The sequence below is a fragment of the Stegodyphus dumicola genome, chromosome 2, assembly GCF_044657685.1.
Source record: "Stegodyphus dumicola isolate Sdum_Otavi_A_Nest chromosome 2, ASM4465768v1".
Classification (NCBI taxonomy): Eukaryota; Metazoa; Arthropoda; class Arachnida; order Araneae; family Eresidae; genus Stegodyphus; species Stegodyphus dumicola.
The window spans coordinates 265,764,504-265,784,662 of record NC_140769.1 but is presented as its reverse complement, the minus strand read 5'-3'; the positions used below and the strand labels follow the sequence as shown (position 1 = coordinate 265,784,662).

The 20,159-nt window shown below is 31.0% G+C and overlaps 1 protein-coding gene across 1 annotated transcript; it reads left to right on the top strand.

Moving 5' to 3' along the window:
- The first annotated feature begins 2,289 nt into the window (after window positions 1-2,289).
- Window positions 2,290-18,528, top strand: LOC118200368 (uncharacterized). Its single transcript, XM_035372328.2, has 2 exons — window positions 2,290-2,583; window positions 15,602-18,528. The coding sequence occupies exons 1-2, from the start codon at window positions 2,458-2,460 to the stop codon at window positions 15,953-15,955; spliced, it is 480 nt and encodes a 159-aa protein (XP_035228219.1). The 5' UTR covers window positions 2,290-2,457; the 3' UTR covers window positions 15,956-18,528.
- Window positions 18,529-20,159: the final 1,631 nt, after the last annotated feature.

Sequence of the window (20,159 nt, the reverse complement as noted above, 5' to 3'; positions counted from 1 at the left end):
TTTAAACATTAATAGCCTGATGTTGTCTAGAAGATTTTCCGTTAACATAAATAATAGATTGAACTATGTTATGCGTACTTTTACATTTGCATATATAGTATAAAAATTGAATCCTGTAAAAGTATAAAATTAATTTAAATCATAGAATTAGATAAAACATTAAATTTTTGAAATAAATTATTATAAAATTTAATTTTTGAAAGTAATGATGTTAATTATTGTTCCAACACAAAACAATTATTTTAAATTTTATTAAACCTAACTGTTATTTAAAATGTATATTATTACTTAAATATTTTTAAATGAAACTAATATTTAAATTTTTCATAAAAAATCGCCTTTTTGTCCCCTCCCCGCATCCATATCATGGATCATTATAGATTAAAAACTCTATTCAGTAAAGTTCATTCTTTTTAATCCCAAAAGATTTTTTTTTTTTTTTAATTTTATAGTGCTTTTAAATATTCCGAAGCTTTCATAGGAATGTTTATAGAAAATTTAGCTGAGGAAACCTGTTTAAAATTCCTTAGAATTAGAGCCCAATTTTCTATAAATTTGATCCGAAATTTTCCTTGGAATTCTATAGAAGGTAGACCTAGTTTATGAAAAATTGGGTCATAATTCTGAAGGATTCTAAAAAAGTTGAACAATGGACTTTTTTGTAGAATTCTATGAGACATGAAGGTGAGTTTATTTTCGTACGCAATTTTTTGCTTAAATTTTAGAGTGGTGCAGTTCTCTTCGAAGCATATTTTATTCATTATGTTTACGATATTAAATATCATTCCTTGTAAAATATTATTAACATTTTAAATGATTCGAATTGATTATATTGCTGGTAAGCAATGCATTTTTATAATAAAAAGATAAATGATATTATGAATACTGAGAAACAACAGAGGGCTTTCCGCTTCTTGATCTTCATTTGTAATGGATAGGATTTTATCTCTAATTAAAAACAAAAATCCTTTTGAGGTGCTGAAAAAATTTCCGTATGAAATCTATGAATCAACTAGAGTATCAACATAAATAACATATGTATCAACATAAAATTTCTCATTTTATTAATCATATTTATAACATCTGGAACGTTTCTAATATCTGAAATCTAAAAATATTTCTAATATCTAATCCTTTCCTAAAAACAGGCATTGGATTTATTGTCATTTTTATAATTATTTAATATGATTAAAGTGTATTAAAATTTATCTCCATAGCTATGACTTTTATTTAGTTATTAACAGAATAATGCAGCTTAAAAGTTAGGTTAAACTGTGTTTTAGAGTAAAGGTTTAAATATTTAATTTATTTGTAACTTTATTAGTATTACAGTTTTTATTAGTATTACAGTTCGTCAGCAGATGGCAGCACGGAAAACAATTTTGTGGCTTATTTTTAATACATTAAAATAAATATTAATGATTTATTTTATCTTTAAAATTATACTTTAAGTCGATTTTTTATAAGTCTGGCTACATATTATAATAAAAATTTAATTATTAATTCCTAAAAAAAATTTTAAAAGGCTTGAAATTACGATAGACTACAGTATAAACCTAATTAAATTTTTATTTTGATATTTATCATTACGCAAACCTGTAAAAAAGTGTAACCGAGTTTATTCTTCTTTTCGCTTACACGAACGTACTTAGATAGTTGTTAAATTGTTTGATCCCCTTTCGCTTTCAGAGAATATGTTTGTTCTTCCTTGCTATTCATCGTTGGGTCATGAACTGGTAATTACTCTGCATTAACTGGTAGCTGCTCATTAATATTGAATCGTATACATATATATGCATAAAATGATTATGTAAACATGAATAGCAACCGCTGTACTTCCCATTTTCCATTTTCTCAATCTTTATTGGAAAACGACAACCTGAAGTTTTCTAGAAATGTTGCATTTTTTTCACCTTTGAAATTTATTTTAAATGAAAAAATAGCTGCAAAATTATAATTATAAGGAATAAAATCTTTATTTTTAGAAAACTCTTTTAACAAAAGATTAAAAAAAATAAAGCATACCTTGTGTATATTATAATTTTCGCAATACCATTTCCATATCATGCATTTGCACTTTATGAATATACGGATTTTCAGGTGGCTAAAATTTATGCAATGCTATATATATGTTTACGTAAGTATGGCATGTTTTGTATAAATATATGTATATATATATATGTTATATGGTATGTGATTATATGTTTATACAGTTATATAAATATGGACTTCGCTTTTGTCAAGTTCAGAAATACAACTACGAGGACGGTAAACAACTCAACTTACGCTACTTTTGTTATAAACCACTACGAAGAGGTTTTGTTGTGGTAGTGAATAAACGCGTCCGAAGTATCAAAATTAATGCAATTATTAAGCATTTCTGGAGAATCGATTAGCTATAGAACATTTCCCTGTCTTTTTATCAGGCTGTAAGCTATACCAGCTACTATTATAATTATGGAATGCGAAGAAAGTGCCTCAGCGAATGTAAACTCCGCTGATAGTTTGCCTAATTCTGAAGCGGTACAAGTTCGAGTATCAGATATATTAACTGTTGACAACTCCCGCATGGCTCTTAAAAGAGTATGATTCTTTTTACCAATTTCTAAAAATGTACGAATTTAATCAAAATAATTGCTTAATTTAGTTCAGAAAATTGAATGGTACTGTTCTGTTATCAGGACCGAATCCAGAAATGTATGTATGCATATGTTTATATGTTTATGTATATATGTATGTGTGTATACATATGCATATATATATGCACATACATAGATACACACACGTGCATACATTTGTGAATCTGGCCCCGATAACAGAACAGTACCAATTGTATTTTATTATACGTTTTACCAATTTTCTCAAATGAGTATACAGTATGATATTGTGTAATATGTCATCCTTAAAATTAAAACTGATTTTACTTGCTTTAAGTTTTAAAAATCCAGGTGAAAACTGATAATTGTATGGAAAAAAGTTAGCTTAACTAAGCTTCAGTTTAGTTCCATACTTTAATTTTAGCATATTTTGAATATCAAAATGGTTATATAAATGTGCCATCATTGCTAGATCAGTGGCTTCCAAAAAAATTTTAATTCATCGTAATCTCATCACAGTTTTTCAATGATGTCCGAAGTCTGCGAGTTTACTATCACAAAGAATTTTATGATAGTGCATGCAGTTGATAGAGTTAAAATAAATGAAACATATTTACAAACAGTTTTTTTTTAAATGTATCAACTATAAATGGGCATACAGTTTGTATAAAATAAACATATTTTGAACAGTTATATCATTGACTAAATGGATCATAATTTGATTTGGAAAACAGGTTTTATTTTCATTTTAGAGGCATGAACTCGACTATCCTGAAAACTAGAAAATTTCAAATTCTGGATACTTGAGTGTAATATAAAAAATACAACATATTAAAAAAGCCAAAATTGTGGAAAAAATGTCCACTGTAAAATTATAAAATCAGTCATCATTACTCTTCTGTTATCAGGACTGTATTAAGAAATGTATATATGCACATGTACGTGTGCATATATACACACATACTACATACACATGCATGCATATATGCATACTTTTCCGAATTTGGGCCTGGTAACAAAGAGTAGTCGGTCATCTTGTTTGTTATCAGTTTGAATATCAAAAACCTACATGTAAAGTGCATGTAGATGCTTAAAAAATATACATACTATTTTAGTCTTATGAAAGCCAGTTTATTTCATAGGGCTGATCCGATTATGAAATCCTTGCTGAACATGAAAGTTGATGGAGATGTTGCAAAATAATTCTGGCAGAAGTTTAAATGAACATATTATTCTAAAGAATAAAGTGATACAAATTACAGATACAGCACATAAAAAACTAAAATTGTTTAATTAATTAAATTTACATTAAACCAAAACTTCTTATGATTGTATTGTGACAGTATGCTTATCCGTTATTGGCACTAAATCAGACTGTTTGGTGACAAAGTGTATGTGTTAATATCATTACAAGCTGTAATATCTTTCATTGACTAATTTTATATAAATTTATTATATTATTTTAGTATAAATGTTTTATTGACTATTTTTTCGGGAGAAAAATTTCTAAAATATTCCAGTTAATTGAATTTTCAAATTTTCTGGCTGTTACTGTACATCTTTTAGAACCTTGAAATCAAACTGGACAAAGCTAAGTCATTTCCCTGTTTCACTTTTCTCATGATGATTGCTTTTTATCACAGCTGCCATGGGAAAATGATAAAAACAGGACATTTTACATGGACCATTCTTCTTGAAATGGCAAAGTCTTTTTTTTTTTTTTCTGCTAAGGTATTTTTTCTTCATATAATGTTAACTAAATCTGACTGTCTTTAGAGAAGTAAATTCAAATAGAGCTTTATCTGTGTCAGATTTTTAATTTATGCCAACATCAATTAGGTGACCAATCATCATCCTTTAGGGAGGACAGTTCTCCTTTGGTAGGCTTTGTCCTTCCTCAAGAAGTGTCCTCTCAACTGTCCTCTTTTTCAGTATTTTACAACTAGTTACATGTTAATCGCCATGTAATGCAGTTTAAAAAAACATGATTATAAAACACATTCAGGGCATGTCAAAACTTCACGCATCCACACTTGTCTCACACCCTCACACTTTTGCGCTCTTTACTTTTTAATGTGTCTATAATGTTATAGTTTGCGTTTACATTTGACACAAATCCGAATTTCTTTCACTGAATAATTATTATACTCTGAGTATATATTTGTAGAAGATTTGAAAAATGCAGCATTTGTGACGGTTTTATCTGATGCCTCAAATCATAATGAAACAAAATTGTATCCAATACTAGTAAGATAATACAGTGCAACGTCTGTAATCCGAACTCGTCAAGACTTCGGCGATTCCAGATTATAGATCATCGATTTAAATCTGGTAAGATGGCATGCAGAAATTATACAATTAAAAATATGAAACTGCAATTTATGAAATAAAGAGCAATTATCATCTAAAGGGTATCCAAATTTACAAAAAAAAAAAGTTCAATATTTATTTGTTTATCTTATTAAACATTTCTTGCAACGTAAATTGTGTAACCCTTTGACGTGCAGTGGTCGCGCCCTGAAACCACCATTTTCTGAATTTTTTTCCTCCTCTTTTTTCCGAAATTCTTGAGTGAAAATGAATTGATTACTGAACTTTTACATCTAAATAACACAAAATGACTGTAGAATAATATATGTTTTAGGTATTAATACTTCAAATTGGATGCCTTTTAAAATTTGTTTTTGATGAATGAGACAAAATAACTTCCTTTTATTAATATAAACAACTTTAAATTTCAAAAGTTAGTCATTGCACATCATGATTTCTATCATAAACAATAAAAAATTGCAGTAATTAAACTGCATATATAAAAAAAAAAACTCTATGGCTGGTATTTGCTATGTGATTTCAGGACGCGACCACTGCGCCAATAGAGCATTGTGTCACAATGCTTACAATCCTCTAGAGGCTCGGTGGTCACGCCTTGAAACCACTGGCGTTCGCTTGCTTTTCAAATAGGAATGTTTATTTTTACCCGGATATAGATAAAGGGCTTTGAAACCACAGAATTATTTTATTACTAAACAATGCATGCACCTGCCCAGTAAGAAGGTCTTTCTTTTCCAAATACTTTTCTCTGACATCAACACACTTGCTCCCCAAGCTAGTACAGTCAAAAGTCTTTAATCCGGACTCGTCGGGACTTCGGCGATTCCGGATTATCGATTTTTCCGGATTATAGATCATCAGTTTAAATCTGGTAAGATGGCATGCAGAAATTATAAAATTAAAAATATGAAACCGTAATTTATAAAATAATGAGCAATTATGATCTAAAGGGTATCAAAATTTACCAAAAAAGAAGCCTAATATTTATTTGTTTACTTTATTAAACATTTCTTTCAACGCGCGGATGCGTAAAGCATACCTTACGCATAGCCGAAATTAGAAAATTGCAACCAGAAAACTATTTGATTTGTATTCGTGATATTTATAATGACGACGAATTTGATTTAAATCATATCAAAGACGGAGTACACCGAAATTAAATACTACATTTAGTAAGGAATTATAAGCCGAATAAAATAAAAACATCTGCCCTGAAGATAACGATAGTGTTGACAAATCAACTTCCAGTTCATTGCGCGCTGCGACGTCCCCCCCCCCCCGCGTAGAGCAGCGTGAAATTGATAAACAGATTTCGGAACGGTTAGATAAACAAAGAATATGCCTTTATCCATTTTTTGTAGCAATTCGTTTTTTGTTTGATGGACATCGAAACATACTTTCGTTTTCTAGATCCTTTGGGAGCTCCAGCATCGGAAATTCTATTTGACATAATCGAAAGTTCAAGCTTACTTTTAGAAAATTGCTCTTACAGTCTGCAAAAAATAATAAGCCGGATCCAATTTGAAGATTAAAGAACAACGCAATCATCAACATTAATTGAAATAGATAATTAGATAATTTTAGCTTATACCGTCCGTTATATATTAAACGCGCACGCGAAAACGTATTCTGCACTTGCGCAGACGCATATGCGCAGTGGTAAATGTCTTGCGCGCACGAGTAAAACGCCTATGCGCATGCTTCAATGCGGCGCATGCGCAGAAAGATTTTAGCTTTGAGGTCCGGATTATAGATCATTCCGGATTATGGGTGTCCGAATTAACGACTTTTGACTGTATTGTGATTTTATAAATTATTTCCTGTGGTTTAAATTTAATGTAAATATACTTTGCTGTAATTAAAAATAGAAATTGCGCAAAAGTTTTATTTAAATTAAAAATATTTTCTGAATATTTTGGGAAACGATCCGTTCAAAGCCAAAAAGACCAAGCCCCCCCCCCCATTAACATAAAAAACACAAATTTCATGTGCCAGATGAAAAGAAACTAAATAACACTGGACATATCCTAGTGAAATTTAAATCTAGGCAGTGTACATTTTGTAGCACAAGGAAGAAACCTCATAGAACAAGATGTATATGTGCAATGTGGGTCTATGCATGTACCAAAGAGACAAAACATGCTTTGAGCAGCATCACAAAAAAAAAAATTTGTTCTTTGAAATTAAAAAAAAAAAACACTGAGTTCTTTCTTATTCTTACTTGAGTTTTTTAATTCATTTATCCAAATGTCCTTATTATGTAGGTACTTATATTTTAACTGCTATAGAAAAATTACATAAATGTTTATTTTTTAATTTTTTCTGACGATTTACTTTGTAAAATAATGTAAAAAAAATATATATATAATGCAATTCTTACATACATTTTTTTAAAATCCGTAAATTTCGTCATTTATTGGAAACGCGCGCAGAAAATGGTAAGTTTTTTTTTTTTTTCTTACTACATCAGTAAGTTTCAAAGTCATAGATGCATGGTGGTTTCACAGTGCGACCACCACCCACAGAGCAATGAGCAAGAGTAGATTTTTTTTAATTCATATATTATTTGTCTCTAGGATCATAATATTCAATTTCTAGAGTTCTTAGCTAAAAAAACTATAAAAATAATATTGCGCGCATCAAAAGGTTAAGTTGCTTCGTTTTTTGTGCTAATACTTTCTCTTTAATTCTATAAACAGACATAATTTCTTGAAACCCCTAATCCGGAATTGCCGAAGTCCCGGCGAGTCCAGATTATGGACTTTTTACTGTATATATTATTTCATCAAACAGGAACAGTGGTGTAGCTAGGATTGGGGCAAGGAGGGATATCTGTCCTCAGGCACAGCATCCATGGGGTTCCAAACTGATGTTACGAAAGTTTAGAATTAAATGTTTTCCATTCTTGGCACGTGGAAGGGGGTGCAAAAATTTAGTTGTCCCTGGGCCCTGAAAACCTTAGCTGCGGCTCTGACCATGAAACTGTCGCCAAGCAGTGCAATTTAACGCAAATTACATGCAAATATGGTGTAGTAACACACTCGTAACATATGCACTTTTGTTTGGCATAATCCCATTTGATTCTGTGTGAGCCATCTTTAGTTTTTATGAACAAGGATATAAATAAATTGCTATTGTTATATTTTTCTTGTGTTTTGGGAGAAAAAAAAAAGATTAAATCCTGGGGCTTGCCTTCTATAGAAAAGTAAGCAGTTGATTATTTTTAAAGTTGTGGGATTCTACCATCAGTAAAAGTGTATATCAATGGACACGATATGGTCAGCTGAATATGGCCAACAAAACATTAATAGATTGGAATATTTGCCTGCAGAAAGTTTATACTCATAGCATTTTAAACAGAGCTTTTTGTAAAATTAGAGTCCCTTAAGAAAATAGTAGAAGCAATGAAAGCTTTGTTATGAAGCAGATGTATTACTGATTGTATATTAAATAAAGAGGAGTCACTTTCTTCAGAATTCTGCTAGAACTATTTTCACAATTTTGACAGGGTCTCGGCCAGCTTTTAGAGGTTGATGGCAGCCAGTTTTTAGAGTCTGAAATGGGTTGTAAAATTATTTCAGAAAGGATTTTTTAAATGGCAACTGTATGTACATATGTATCTCTCATAACTCAGAAACGAGTAGCCATAGAACAGTGAAATTTTGTATACGGGACTGCTGTAATAATTATAGTTGTGCACCTCCTTTTTTCTTTGCAATTAGCCACACCGAACGTATATAACTTATATATATATAAGTTATCTCATTTCATTAAATATCTCATTTCAAATATCATATGTAATATATGTATAATATTTGAAATGAGATATTCATTCAAGTACTTAAAAATAATTTGGGACTAAATAAACTAATTAATTGTCTTAAGAAAGAGGAGTTAAATACTCTATTTGAATCTGTTAACTAATAGGGTTATGGTAATTTATTCGTAAACCTTCAAAAGACAGAATAAGTTGGATATTGTAGTTAAAGATTTGTAAATTTTGTATATAATGTAAATTACAAGTTTTTTCTGGCATTATATTCTATTACTAATTAATGGGTTATTTCACTTTTCTCTCAGTCTGGTAAATAGCTCTTTACCAGAGAAGATATCCTTCTTCTTTGTGGCTTTTAAACCATTGCCAGAAATGAATTAATTAATTTCTCCTGTTTGATTAAAAAAATTTATTTTACTAAAAAGTAAAAGTTATTTCCATTTACATTCCTAAGCCACTTGACAGAAGGCTCAAGGACCTGTATATTTCAGCATTCATAGCTGTGCTGGGAAAAATGTATAGACCAATGTAGCCATTCAGAATTATGTCTGCCCTTTACCATGACTGTACCACATTTGCTCTGATGCCTTTCATGGATCTTTTCGAGCTTATTGCTTGTGTTTTGTCTCTGCCAGATTATAATATGTTATGAATTACTGTCAAAACACAAAGCAAAATTCATGAATGAAGAGAACTTTGGTCCAGTCTGTGGTACTCCCATCATAATGATCTCTGCACCATTGCAACTTGCTGCATTTCGCAGCTTGAGTTAGTGCAACACAAATTATGGGTTCCCTTGCATATAGACCTCTTTTGCGCTGGATATAACTTATGTTTGTATAGTGAATTCCTATAGCTGCAGCGAACTCCCTTGCAGTCTGATCTGACATAAGTTATCTATTTTAGCAGCTGTTGTGCCAAATAATGGCCCTGGAGTCTGTTGTTGCACATTTTCAACCTTTACCTGGTTGCCTGTATACATCACCAGTGTCTTTAAACTGTTTCCATATTCTTGACATGATGTGCTTTTGTCTACTTTTAGGTCTATATAGACCTATGTCAGTGTCTATTCTGCTTTCATTCTCCCGACTGTATGCCATAAAATGCCTTCTGAATGATATGTTTCCCTCTCCACATGTGAAATTTTATCCAGTTACTGGTACAGTTGAAAAAAAAATTAATTTAATGAAATTAAAATTTAAAGCACCTCATTTTACTCCTCGCCGCATGTGCTGAAAAAATACTGCAAAAGTTTGCATATTTCTGTGAAGGTTATGACTTTGTGATAATGTTGACCTTGTGCTATCAATATGGTGGACAATAGATATGATACTATACCTTTCAGTGGACTTAATAGTATTAACATAAAACCCTTTTTATGGTTGTTTTTTTTTTTTTTTTTTTTTTTTTTTTTATTTTTCCTGCCAGTCTAGCTATCTATATATAAGTAAAACAAACTGCTTAATGTGATGGGGGAAAAAATCATTAATTCAGTGAACTGTTGTTAATTTTAAAATTGGGCAATTCAAATAAAGCCCCCAAAATCTTGATTAAAATAATAGAGTTAATAAATCTGACTGTTTCAAACTGCTTTGCAATTATATCTATCTGTTTAGTTGTGATTATATCTATCTATTTTAGTTTTTTAAAATACAGCTATAAATGCATGTTATGCTTTGATAAGATGCTGTCTTGTCCACCATATTACTTGCCTCTCAAACTTATTCCATTAAAAAATATTTCAGGTTTACTTTAAGGCATGGATTTAATGAGAAATCTTCATCAACTGGTTAAAAAAGTAGTTAAAATACTTTTCCTCCAAAGCAAAATGGTTATTATTAGATAATCTCCAGCTTATGATAAGCAACTTGAACTGAATGTTTATCATTTTGAATGCTTATCACCTAATACCATAGACAGATTGCAGCTGATGAATCAATGTATAATTTGAAATGTGAAATTTTATTTTATAGTTTTATGGACAGGTATTATTTCTAATAGATTATATTATAAGTAATGACATAACTGCCAATTCATGGGCTGTTAAAATCTATTGTATTTGTTTTGTATTTAATTATAACAGAAGTTCTGTGGTTATCTTTTCATGGGCTATCATCAACATCACTAAAATACAATCTATAGCATCAATAAAAATAAATGCTATCTACAACATCAATAAAATGCAGTAATAGGCAATTGTTTTCACAATGCTAAATTTATTCACTATTCCTGGAATAAAATGCGAAAGCGAATCACCAAGCGAGAAAATTCTATTGCCTCCCCACTCCCCTAAGTATTTTAATATGATAATTTAAATTTCACACATAATGTCTAATGTTTGGAATTGCAATAGGTTTGTACTTAAGCTTATTTATGCTAACAGAAAAGCCAGCCGCATAAATGCTGCTGATTCATTTTTATGTAATCTGCACTAAACAAAGAAATGCAATATTTATTAAAAGTAAAGGAACTGGTGAAAATATCTAAAATCAATGAGATTAAATGATAGTTGCTTAAGTTGTTTTTCATTTCTTTTATTTTTCTCTTTTCTTTTCACATATTAAAATTGACTGTGTGACATACATTTGATATTACAAAGTCTACATTAAGCTGTGCCAATCCACAGAATTTTAAATTAATCAGAATCGATAGTACTATTTAATAAAATTATTTTACTTTTGAACTGACTGTGTTCTTATTTAAAGAATGAATGAATGGAAACACAAAACAACACAGGCTATTATTTGTTATTTTAAAGTGTTCTAAAGAAAATCACATGAGCAAGATTGAAGGGTCCAAAATTACGTGAAACTTAAGCACATAAAATTTATCTTTAAATTATTCATTGAAAACCTTTGTAAAGGTTATCTATTTTATGTTAAAATTCAAGAACAGATACTAAATAATTATTGAAAGTTGAATTTATAGATATTTAATTATGTAGTCAGGTAATATGTATTATTCTGAAAATTCAGTTCTGTTTTAAGTTTTGAAATGTTTACATCTTGCACTGAAGCCTAAACTTAATTCGGTACTATTCGGTTTCAAGGGCCGTAAAAAATTGCCAAACTATTGTTGATGCCAGTGCTGCCAAAAGTAATTGCGGCAACCCTAATGTAAGAAAAAAGTATAATAGTAAACAACTATCTAAATATTCATGTTTTAATTTAGGTGAAAGTTTAATTTCATATAATATTTCGCTACCGAGTTATCGCTAAAGCATAATGTCATCTCGTTGGTTGTTCAAACATAATTTTCTATAATGAGTGATTCCTTTTCTTTGAAAACATTTTTGGTAAAGTACAGAATCGCCCGCTTATTTCTTTGCCGCTTTTTACAAGGGTAAAAACAATTGCAATTTGGTCATTTTTCTTTTACTTTTTAAGTGACAATAGGTCGATGTGTACATAGATAAAGTCAAGGGTGTGCGCAGTGCCATTTTTGTGCAATTCTGGGATTTTTTTTTTAAGTGAAAATAAGTCGATGTGTACATGAATACCGAGTATGTGTAATTCTTAAAAACGCGTCAAGCAGTGGGTGATTCTGCACTTTACCCAAAATTCTATCGCAGACTTTTTCATCATAGGAAATTCCCAAATTGTTAAATCCATAGGATATCAAAAAAGGAATAAAAAATTAAACTGGTATTTCAATGGCGTCTTAAGAAATATAGAACTATATAAACTTACGCAATCTGAAATCAGCGCGTACGCGAAATTTGGCACGCTGTTAAATGGACGTGTTTGCTAGATTTGGCGCTTTCCCGCATACGTTTTCGCTGCAATTTTTTTTACGGCACTCGAAACCGAATAGTACCCTTAATTCTAAGAAGAGAATCATAATGTGTTGCCATATTTTTATTTAGTACTTCAACAATCTAAAAACTGATGTACTAGACTAAAATTCATTTAATCCGCGAGCATACGCACCAATCCGATGAACACGAGAACACGCGCCGGGTATGTCATACCCGAATAAAAAGTTTGTAATTAAAAATTTGCCGAATAAAATTAATCAGTTTTTAAAAGAAATTAAAATGTAAAACCAAGTTAATACTTCATTTTAGACAAAATATGAAAGAATAAGGAGAGGTAAAATTATTTACTTACAATTTTTTGAACATTGTTTACAAAATGAGATCATATGTTTCATACATATACTTTTGCTACAATTTTCACAAATGAATCTGGTCTTTCTATCTTTTTTTCTTGGGGCACTCTGTACACCTCTTGTAAGTAATTTTAGGTTTTTGGGAGGGTGGTTCATTGTTAACATGTTCATCGATGGTCAGTGTTTGTCTAGAATCAGGAATTACAGATGCTCATCGTCGTTCATTTTGAACACTTTCTATTAGCTGCATCCCTAAGGCTTTGAGAAAAGTACGCCTGGTACGGTATTCCGTTGGTAGTTCCTTCTTTGATAGTAGAATTATTCTTGCATTAATGGCAGCTACGTTTAACACTGAAAAGAAAATCACCATAGGCCATCGACGTGCTACTCTTGCTGTAGAATACGCAGCTGCCATCTCATCTACAACATCGACTGCTCTTTTTGTCATGTTATAGAATGTACTGATTTCAGGCTTTTTAGATTCCCCAGTAGATTCATCGATTTGATCGCCGGAATGCATTGTGGATAACAGAATCACACTCTTATTTTTTTTTCGGCACATAAGATACAAGTGTTGCTTCTTTCTGAAAACCGAAAATTGAAGAATATACCTCTATTTTCTTTGCCAGAAACTCAGGTGGCATTTCTCTCTTATTTTTATGCATTGTACCTACTATCGTAATTTTCTTCTTTAGGAGATCTTGAGATAATTCATATTGGATATACCAATTATAAACTGTTAAATTTCGACCAGACTTGTATAAGGGCCTTATTAAACGTTTGACAACTTCGCTTGCACCATTTTCAACTTGAAATGGCCCATCTGGTTGTTTACAGCATAAATTTTCATACTCTAGGTATAAAATACCATTGCGTCTATAAGAGCAAATATTTTTATGCCATACATTGCTGGCTTGTTGGGCATATATTGTTTGAAGGAACAACAACCTCTGAATGATTCCAACTTCTCATCAATGGTCACATACTCTCCTACAGTATAAGCCTTTTGGCAATTTGTGACAAAATTTCCAAAAAATTCTCTGATCGGAGCTAATTTATCAACGTCTCTTCTAATGGGACGATCTCTAATGTCATCAAAACGGAGGCATCGTTAAAGAAAGAGGAATCGGTTCCCTGACATATGTCCATTCCCGTTCCGTCTGTTGCCCACAAATCTCTTACGTTCACATGGGATGATTTATAAACTCCACATAAATACAGCAATCCAATTAAAGCTTTGATTTCCAACTCATTTGTTGTTTCGCAAGTGTTCGCAAGAGTTTCACAAGTGAAATTTCCACGTACTGAATCAATATAAATATTTGTATTGTCGACTACATGTTTTAACATATCTTCATCGATAAGCAGTGACCAGAAATCTAAAGGTGTTGAGACGTCTTTAGAATACTTCATATTTCCAGGGAGTTTAGTTATAATATTTTTGGTGCCAATTATAACATTAGTCCGGAATTTATTTTTGTTCCATTTTACTCCATTTTTTCCAACATAAAACTCATTGCTACATTCCAAAGTTTCATTTTCTGTTTCTGTATCTGAATCACTACTCTCTATAGATGAATCATGATTACTATTATATTCTTCGTAATCAACATCTTCACTAAATGAATCCTCATCAGAAGAAACGGTTTCAAGAAGATTTCTCAATCTTTCCATCTCTTCATCGTAAGGAATATACGGCGCCATGCTTACAACTCAAGAAAAACCTATAGTAAAAGCTTGAAAACGAGAAGTCTTAAGAAATATAGAACTATATAAACTTACGCAATCTGAAATCAGCGCGTACGCGAGATTTGGCACGCTGTTAAATGGACGTGTTTGCTAGATTTGGCGCTTTCCCGCATACGTTTTCGCTGCAATTTTTTTTACGGCACTCGAAACTGAATAGTACCCTTAATTCTAAGAAGAGAATCATAATGTGTTGCCATATTTTTATTTAGTACTTCAACAATCTAAAAACTGATGTACTAGACTAAAATTCATTTAACCCGCGAGCACACACACCGATCCGACGAACACGAGAACATGCGCCGGGTATGTCATACTCATTTCAAGAGTGACTCACTGAGAAACACGAGTACACGCGCGGGTATGACATACCCGAACAATGGTGTTCCTAAAAAACCGTTGCACCTGTCACCTCAGGAATTTCCACCATTTAAGTATGTGACCTTGAACTCAGCTACACCAAGTTTCGTCCTTTTATGAAGAATGGGTGAGAAATATACAAAAAAAAAAAAAAAAAAAATGCACATGGGTATGACATACATATTTATTTGCAAATCCATATATTAAAATAGTGCTATAAAATTATTTTTTTGATAAAAATACTGCTGAAATAATCATTATTCTTTTCAAGAATTTTATGTGAATTACCTTAAAGCTTCAGAATTAGAAATAGAAGTCTTCTATAGGTGTGGATTCAGAAAGTATAGACAATGTTTAAAGAAATGGATTTTGCCTTAATTAAACCTGATAATTGGAGAAAATGTTGTAGAGTTGTTGAAGAGTGTATCATTAGATTTTAATGAAACTAAGTTTGTTGAACTTTAATTTTTGTTCCCATTATTATAAAAATCATAATTTTGAATAGTTAATAATGGTAAGAATATCTCAGGAAGTCTTATTTTGTTTTATTTGCATTTTGCTAATCAATGTATATCATCTTATTAGCTTAAGGTGAGAAAAAAATATTATTGACACTTTATTTTAATTTGCATGATGTTTCTAAATATATTTCTCTGTGTAAAAATTTTTATGTATGTTCTAGTTAAGAAGAAAATCGTTGTGTAAATTAAAGAGAAAAAATGCCTGTCATGTCTGCAGCTCTTCACCTATTCGTGTTTACACAATCGAATTTGTTGAAGAAAGATTAGACTTAGCTGTGGACCATCTTTGTCCAAATTTTTATAGAAAAATGACAACTATTCCAGAAGAAGGATTCCATTACAAAAAACCTTCCAAGCATCACTACTGTTCCAAAGCAAAAGCTGCTAAAAAGAAAGTAGCATCTTTAAAAGCTGTTGTAAATAGATTGAAAAAAATGTGGCCTACGAAACCTGAAGTGCTTCAAGAGTGTCTTACAGATGATATACTTGAACATTTCAGAGCAATTCAAATTTAGCTTGTTAGAAAGGCCAATCATTCCTTTTGTTTATTACTGGTTCCAAGTTAAATAAAATTCCAGATTTCGATCTTCCAGATATTAGGGGTGTTTGTTTGTTTTGTTGTTAAAATGTGGTTGTAATGATTATCATTATCATTATTCTTTATTTTTTTGTGTGCATGTGTGTTGTATTTATGTTATTTCTCTTTGTAATCATTGTTATTGTAATTTCAAATTGCATTTACTTTTGCAATTCTAATATTGTTATTGATATTCCTGCTTCTTTTTATATGTTGTTCATATTGTACTATGCAAATTAAAAATCCAGTTTTACAAAATCCTGTTGTTTATATTAATTCATAGATTTTTCTTGAACCTCAGTAATGTTATGCTTTAGTTGAATGTGTAAATTTTAGTATCAGTTTTAACACACACATCCATTTAAAACTCTCAATATAAATCTTAATTTATATAGTACATGCAATAATAGATGGAAGTCGTATGTAGAAATAATATGATAACTGATGAGTTTTCATTTAATTGGCATTTCAGTTTTTCATCTCAATTGAATTTGCATGTCCACAACTATTAGTTAGTACTGGAAAGACAATATTTCTTTAATCCATCTTTCAGTTTCTTTTGCAGTATTTTTCTTTGTCAATATTTAAAAATTCTTTTCTAATTTTTATTTTACCTTTCGGTTTTTAATTCTTACTTTAATTATTTTCTTGTTTTGACTTGGCTGGAATTAATGCTGACTTCAAAATTGTATTTCTTAGCTTTACTGGCATTTTTGATATTTGATAGGAGTATCCCCATTTCATTCATTTGATTATTTATATATATTGCAGCAATTTGTGCAGCATTAAATTAGTGATTAAATATTTTTCAATTAATGATCTGTGTATTTTTTATTATATTTCAACCTTGAATTAGTTTGGCAAGATAAGGGCATAAGAAATATTGGCCTCTTAATTTTCCCTGAGGTGTACAAAATTATAAAGAATGTCTCTCTTGCATGTAAATATGCAGAAAATCATTAAGTCTTTCAACAGCTGCAGAAAATTGTATATGTGTTGAATTTTTCTTTTAGTGAGAGAGAGAGTGCCCTTCTGTGTCTGTAAAAATGTTTACTTGCACAATTAGAAGTATTGTTGTAATACTGGATTAAAAGCAACATTTCAATTAATTTGATTAATTTTAATTGTTAATATATGTGTGAATATATATATGCAATGAAGGCAAAGTTTTAGAAGTACTGATATAGGAACACTGAGGCGTAGGAAGCATAGCAATGTTGTTTTGCATAGATGCTTGATGCTTGTCGATTCATATTGAAAAGGAAAAAGTCAATCCTGATTAAATTCACATTTAGAGCAGGATATGTAAGATAAAAAATATGTAAATCAGCTTTATAATTTAATTTGGTAATAGCCTTTTAATACCTCTTTTTTAATTTGGTTATTTCCTGTTTAGTCTAAAAAAAATAGTGTTTCTAGACTGTGCCATTTCTTAATTAATCTATGTCGTATGGCTTGCATAATGCTGATGATGTAGCTAATTGGGAACTTGCACTCAGAATTTTGAAAAATGCAGCCTTTCTACGTAAATAAAAACCTTCCTCTTTAGTGAACTGCCATATTGGATAATGTGTACTTTAACTTCTTTCTCTGTACTGCTTGGACGTAATTTCGCTGTGCTCTCTTCCTATCGCAACAGTATCAAAAATAAAAAGGTTCTGGAAATAAGCATGATTAGAGTGCCAACAAACCATTCAGTGGCAAAGACAAAGCCTGTGCATCCAAGTAAACATATTAAGTATCACTGGCTGTTAATAACTTCTAAACTACTCCCTCCATTGGAATTTCGTGGGAGATGTCCATCTTTTCCTACCACCAATCTCTTAAGAGAATTTTGGCTTGCCATCTATTTTGAGTGCCTTGTGCAATCACTGCTGCACTTGAAACACATACATGCCTTCTCCGGAATTTAAACCCGAGTAATTAGCAGTACAGTAATTAGCATCACCATCCACTATGCCATCTGTGCAGTATTTTATCTTATGATGGTTATAATCAATTAAACAACAAATCTTTGCCAGTTCCATTGATAATTCAGTAAGCCAGATAAGTAATTCATTAATAATTAGTTTTTTGTCTCTAATATAAGATGCATTTGCTTATTAAATATAAAAATAATACCCATAAAGGTGCTGCTATATGTAGATGATTGTATGTCAGCTTGAATTTTATTAAGCTCTTCATTATGTAAAACCACAATAAATTCCTTTTGTCTTCCATGTGCAAATGATGCACAGCTCATTTTTTCAAATTTTAAACTCAATTTACAGAGTCATATTTCTAGCTATTTAATTAAACTGAGTTTCCCCCCCCCCCAGTTTTACGAGTCTTTTGATGAAATATATTTTTTGAGCGAATATGAAATCACCCATATGATTTTTTAAAACAGTAATCAAAGATATTCTGATTTTTTTCTATATTAATTTAATTTGTTTTATTAATAGTGGAATGTAAATTATATCTTTCTAAATTTCTTGTCAAGCAATAAAATAATTAATGTGGCAATGCCAATGTTGGTATTTTTTTAATTATGTGTGTCAGATTTCTCTTGCCTACTAAAAACCATAAAAAACTATGTATATTTATTTATCTCTGCTTTTAGAAAATAAAATATGTAACATAAACAATATGCCAAGTCTGGATTTTCCAAATAAACTAACTAGCTGTGATGTTATTTTCTACATTTGTCGTAATTTGAAAAAAAAAAAAAAGGAAAGATAAAAAAAAAAAATGCAGTTTGAGAGAAAATTTACTCTGAACAATTTTAAGAAAAGTTTGCTGATAGAGTTTAGGTAGCAGCTAATCACAAACCTTTATCACTTACATTCAGATCGCCCCTATTGTTTCATTTATACTCAGTTGATAATTTTTTTTTTTTTTTTTTTTTTTTTTTTTTTGCTAGCTGTCTTGTTGCACTATGATAGTTAGGTGTTGTCTTTCTTTGGGAAAAAAGACGGAGTACATTAAAGTTCTTCAGTTTATGGTATCAGGTCTTTTTATGAAGGTTTACACGAGAGCTTTGCGGAGCACAAGTGACATAAACCGAAGTTCATTGCTGGGCAACTAGACCTTGCTGTGTCACAAAAACTGGTGTAAAGATTTTGTCTAAATGTTCTAACTGTGGAACTTTATGCCAACCTTGTAAGAGAATTGGCCAATCACAGCATATATGAAGTGACATTCATTGGTTGATTTCACTGAATGAGCTACACATCCATGCAGACTCAACGAGAACCACGTTGGGCTTCTCACCATCCAGTTTTCTCTTTGAATTCTGAGAGTTTTGCTTCCCGGTACGACAGCTGTGATTGCAGCAACCCTGTTCGCATCTTTACTTTCCGTAATTTGGCTATGGCTTAAGCACTGTTCTACAGATGTGAACCCAGCTAATCGTGTTTAGACCTTAGGATTATGAGATGTTAAACCATTATGTGAATGCTCCCTTAGATTGAAGAATGTCTATAAAAATGAAAATAAGCATTCAGTTTTCCAGTCTACTAAGTTGTTATAATGGAAATGTTCTAATAAGTTTAAATGGAAAGGTTATTAATCACAAACACCATGCATATATACAAGGGTGATATAAAATAATTATTTTAAAAGATGCCTGTAAGAAATAACCACCATTCCAATGACATACAAAGAAGCTTTAGCTCATAAAGGTTTAGATTAGGCAGCTTATGAGCTAGATTTTTTAACCAACAAAATCATTTATGTACAAAAATCACCATAAAGCCGTTCAAAGTTATTCATTAGGAGCAAATGTAAACAAAGTGATTATTTCTACAGAAATGTTCTGAAATTTTTGTTTTACTTGAACATGTTCCCAGCAATAGAATTTTAATATTTGGAACCGAAAAGGCAGTCAGTGGCTTCAAAAAAAATTAGGAGTGTTTTGGGGATGAAACTTTCAAGTTTGACCATTTTGCATTACCCATTAGCAAAGAATAGCAATAGCTTAGTTGTCGATTTATAAAACCTCACAGTAGGTTAAAGGAGAGGGGGCTGTGCTGGTAGGGTAACATACTATCATGTAATGTAACATGAAAATATGAATATCTGAAAGACTAGGCCTGAAATGGGAAACCTACTACTATGGTAAAATCAGTGGCATAGCTGGAGCTTTCGTTCACCTACCATGT

Excerpts from the sequence above, each read along its gene's own strand:
- LOC118200368 (XM_035372328.2), top strand. The coding sequence starts at position 2,458 with ATGGAATGCGAAGAAAGTGCCTCAGCGAATGTAAACTCCGCTGATAGT. Across the intron at positions 2,584-15,601 it reads CCCGCATGGCTCTTAAAAGA|TTAAGAAGAAAATCGTTGTG; the intron begins GTATGATTCTTT and ends TGTATGTTCTAG.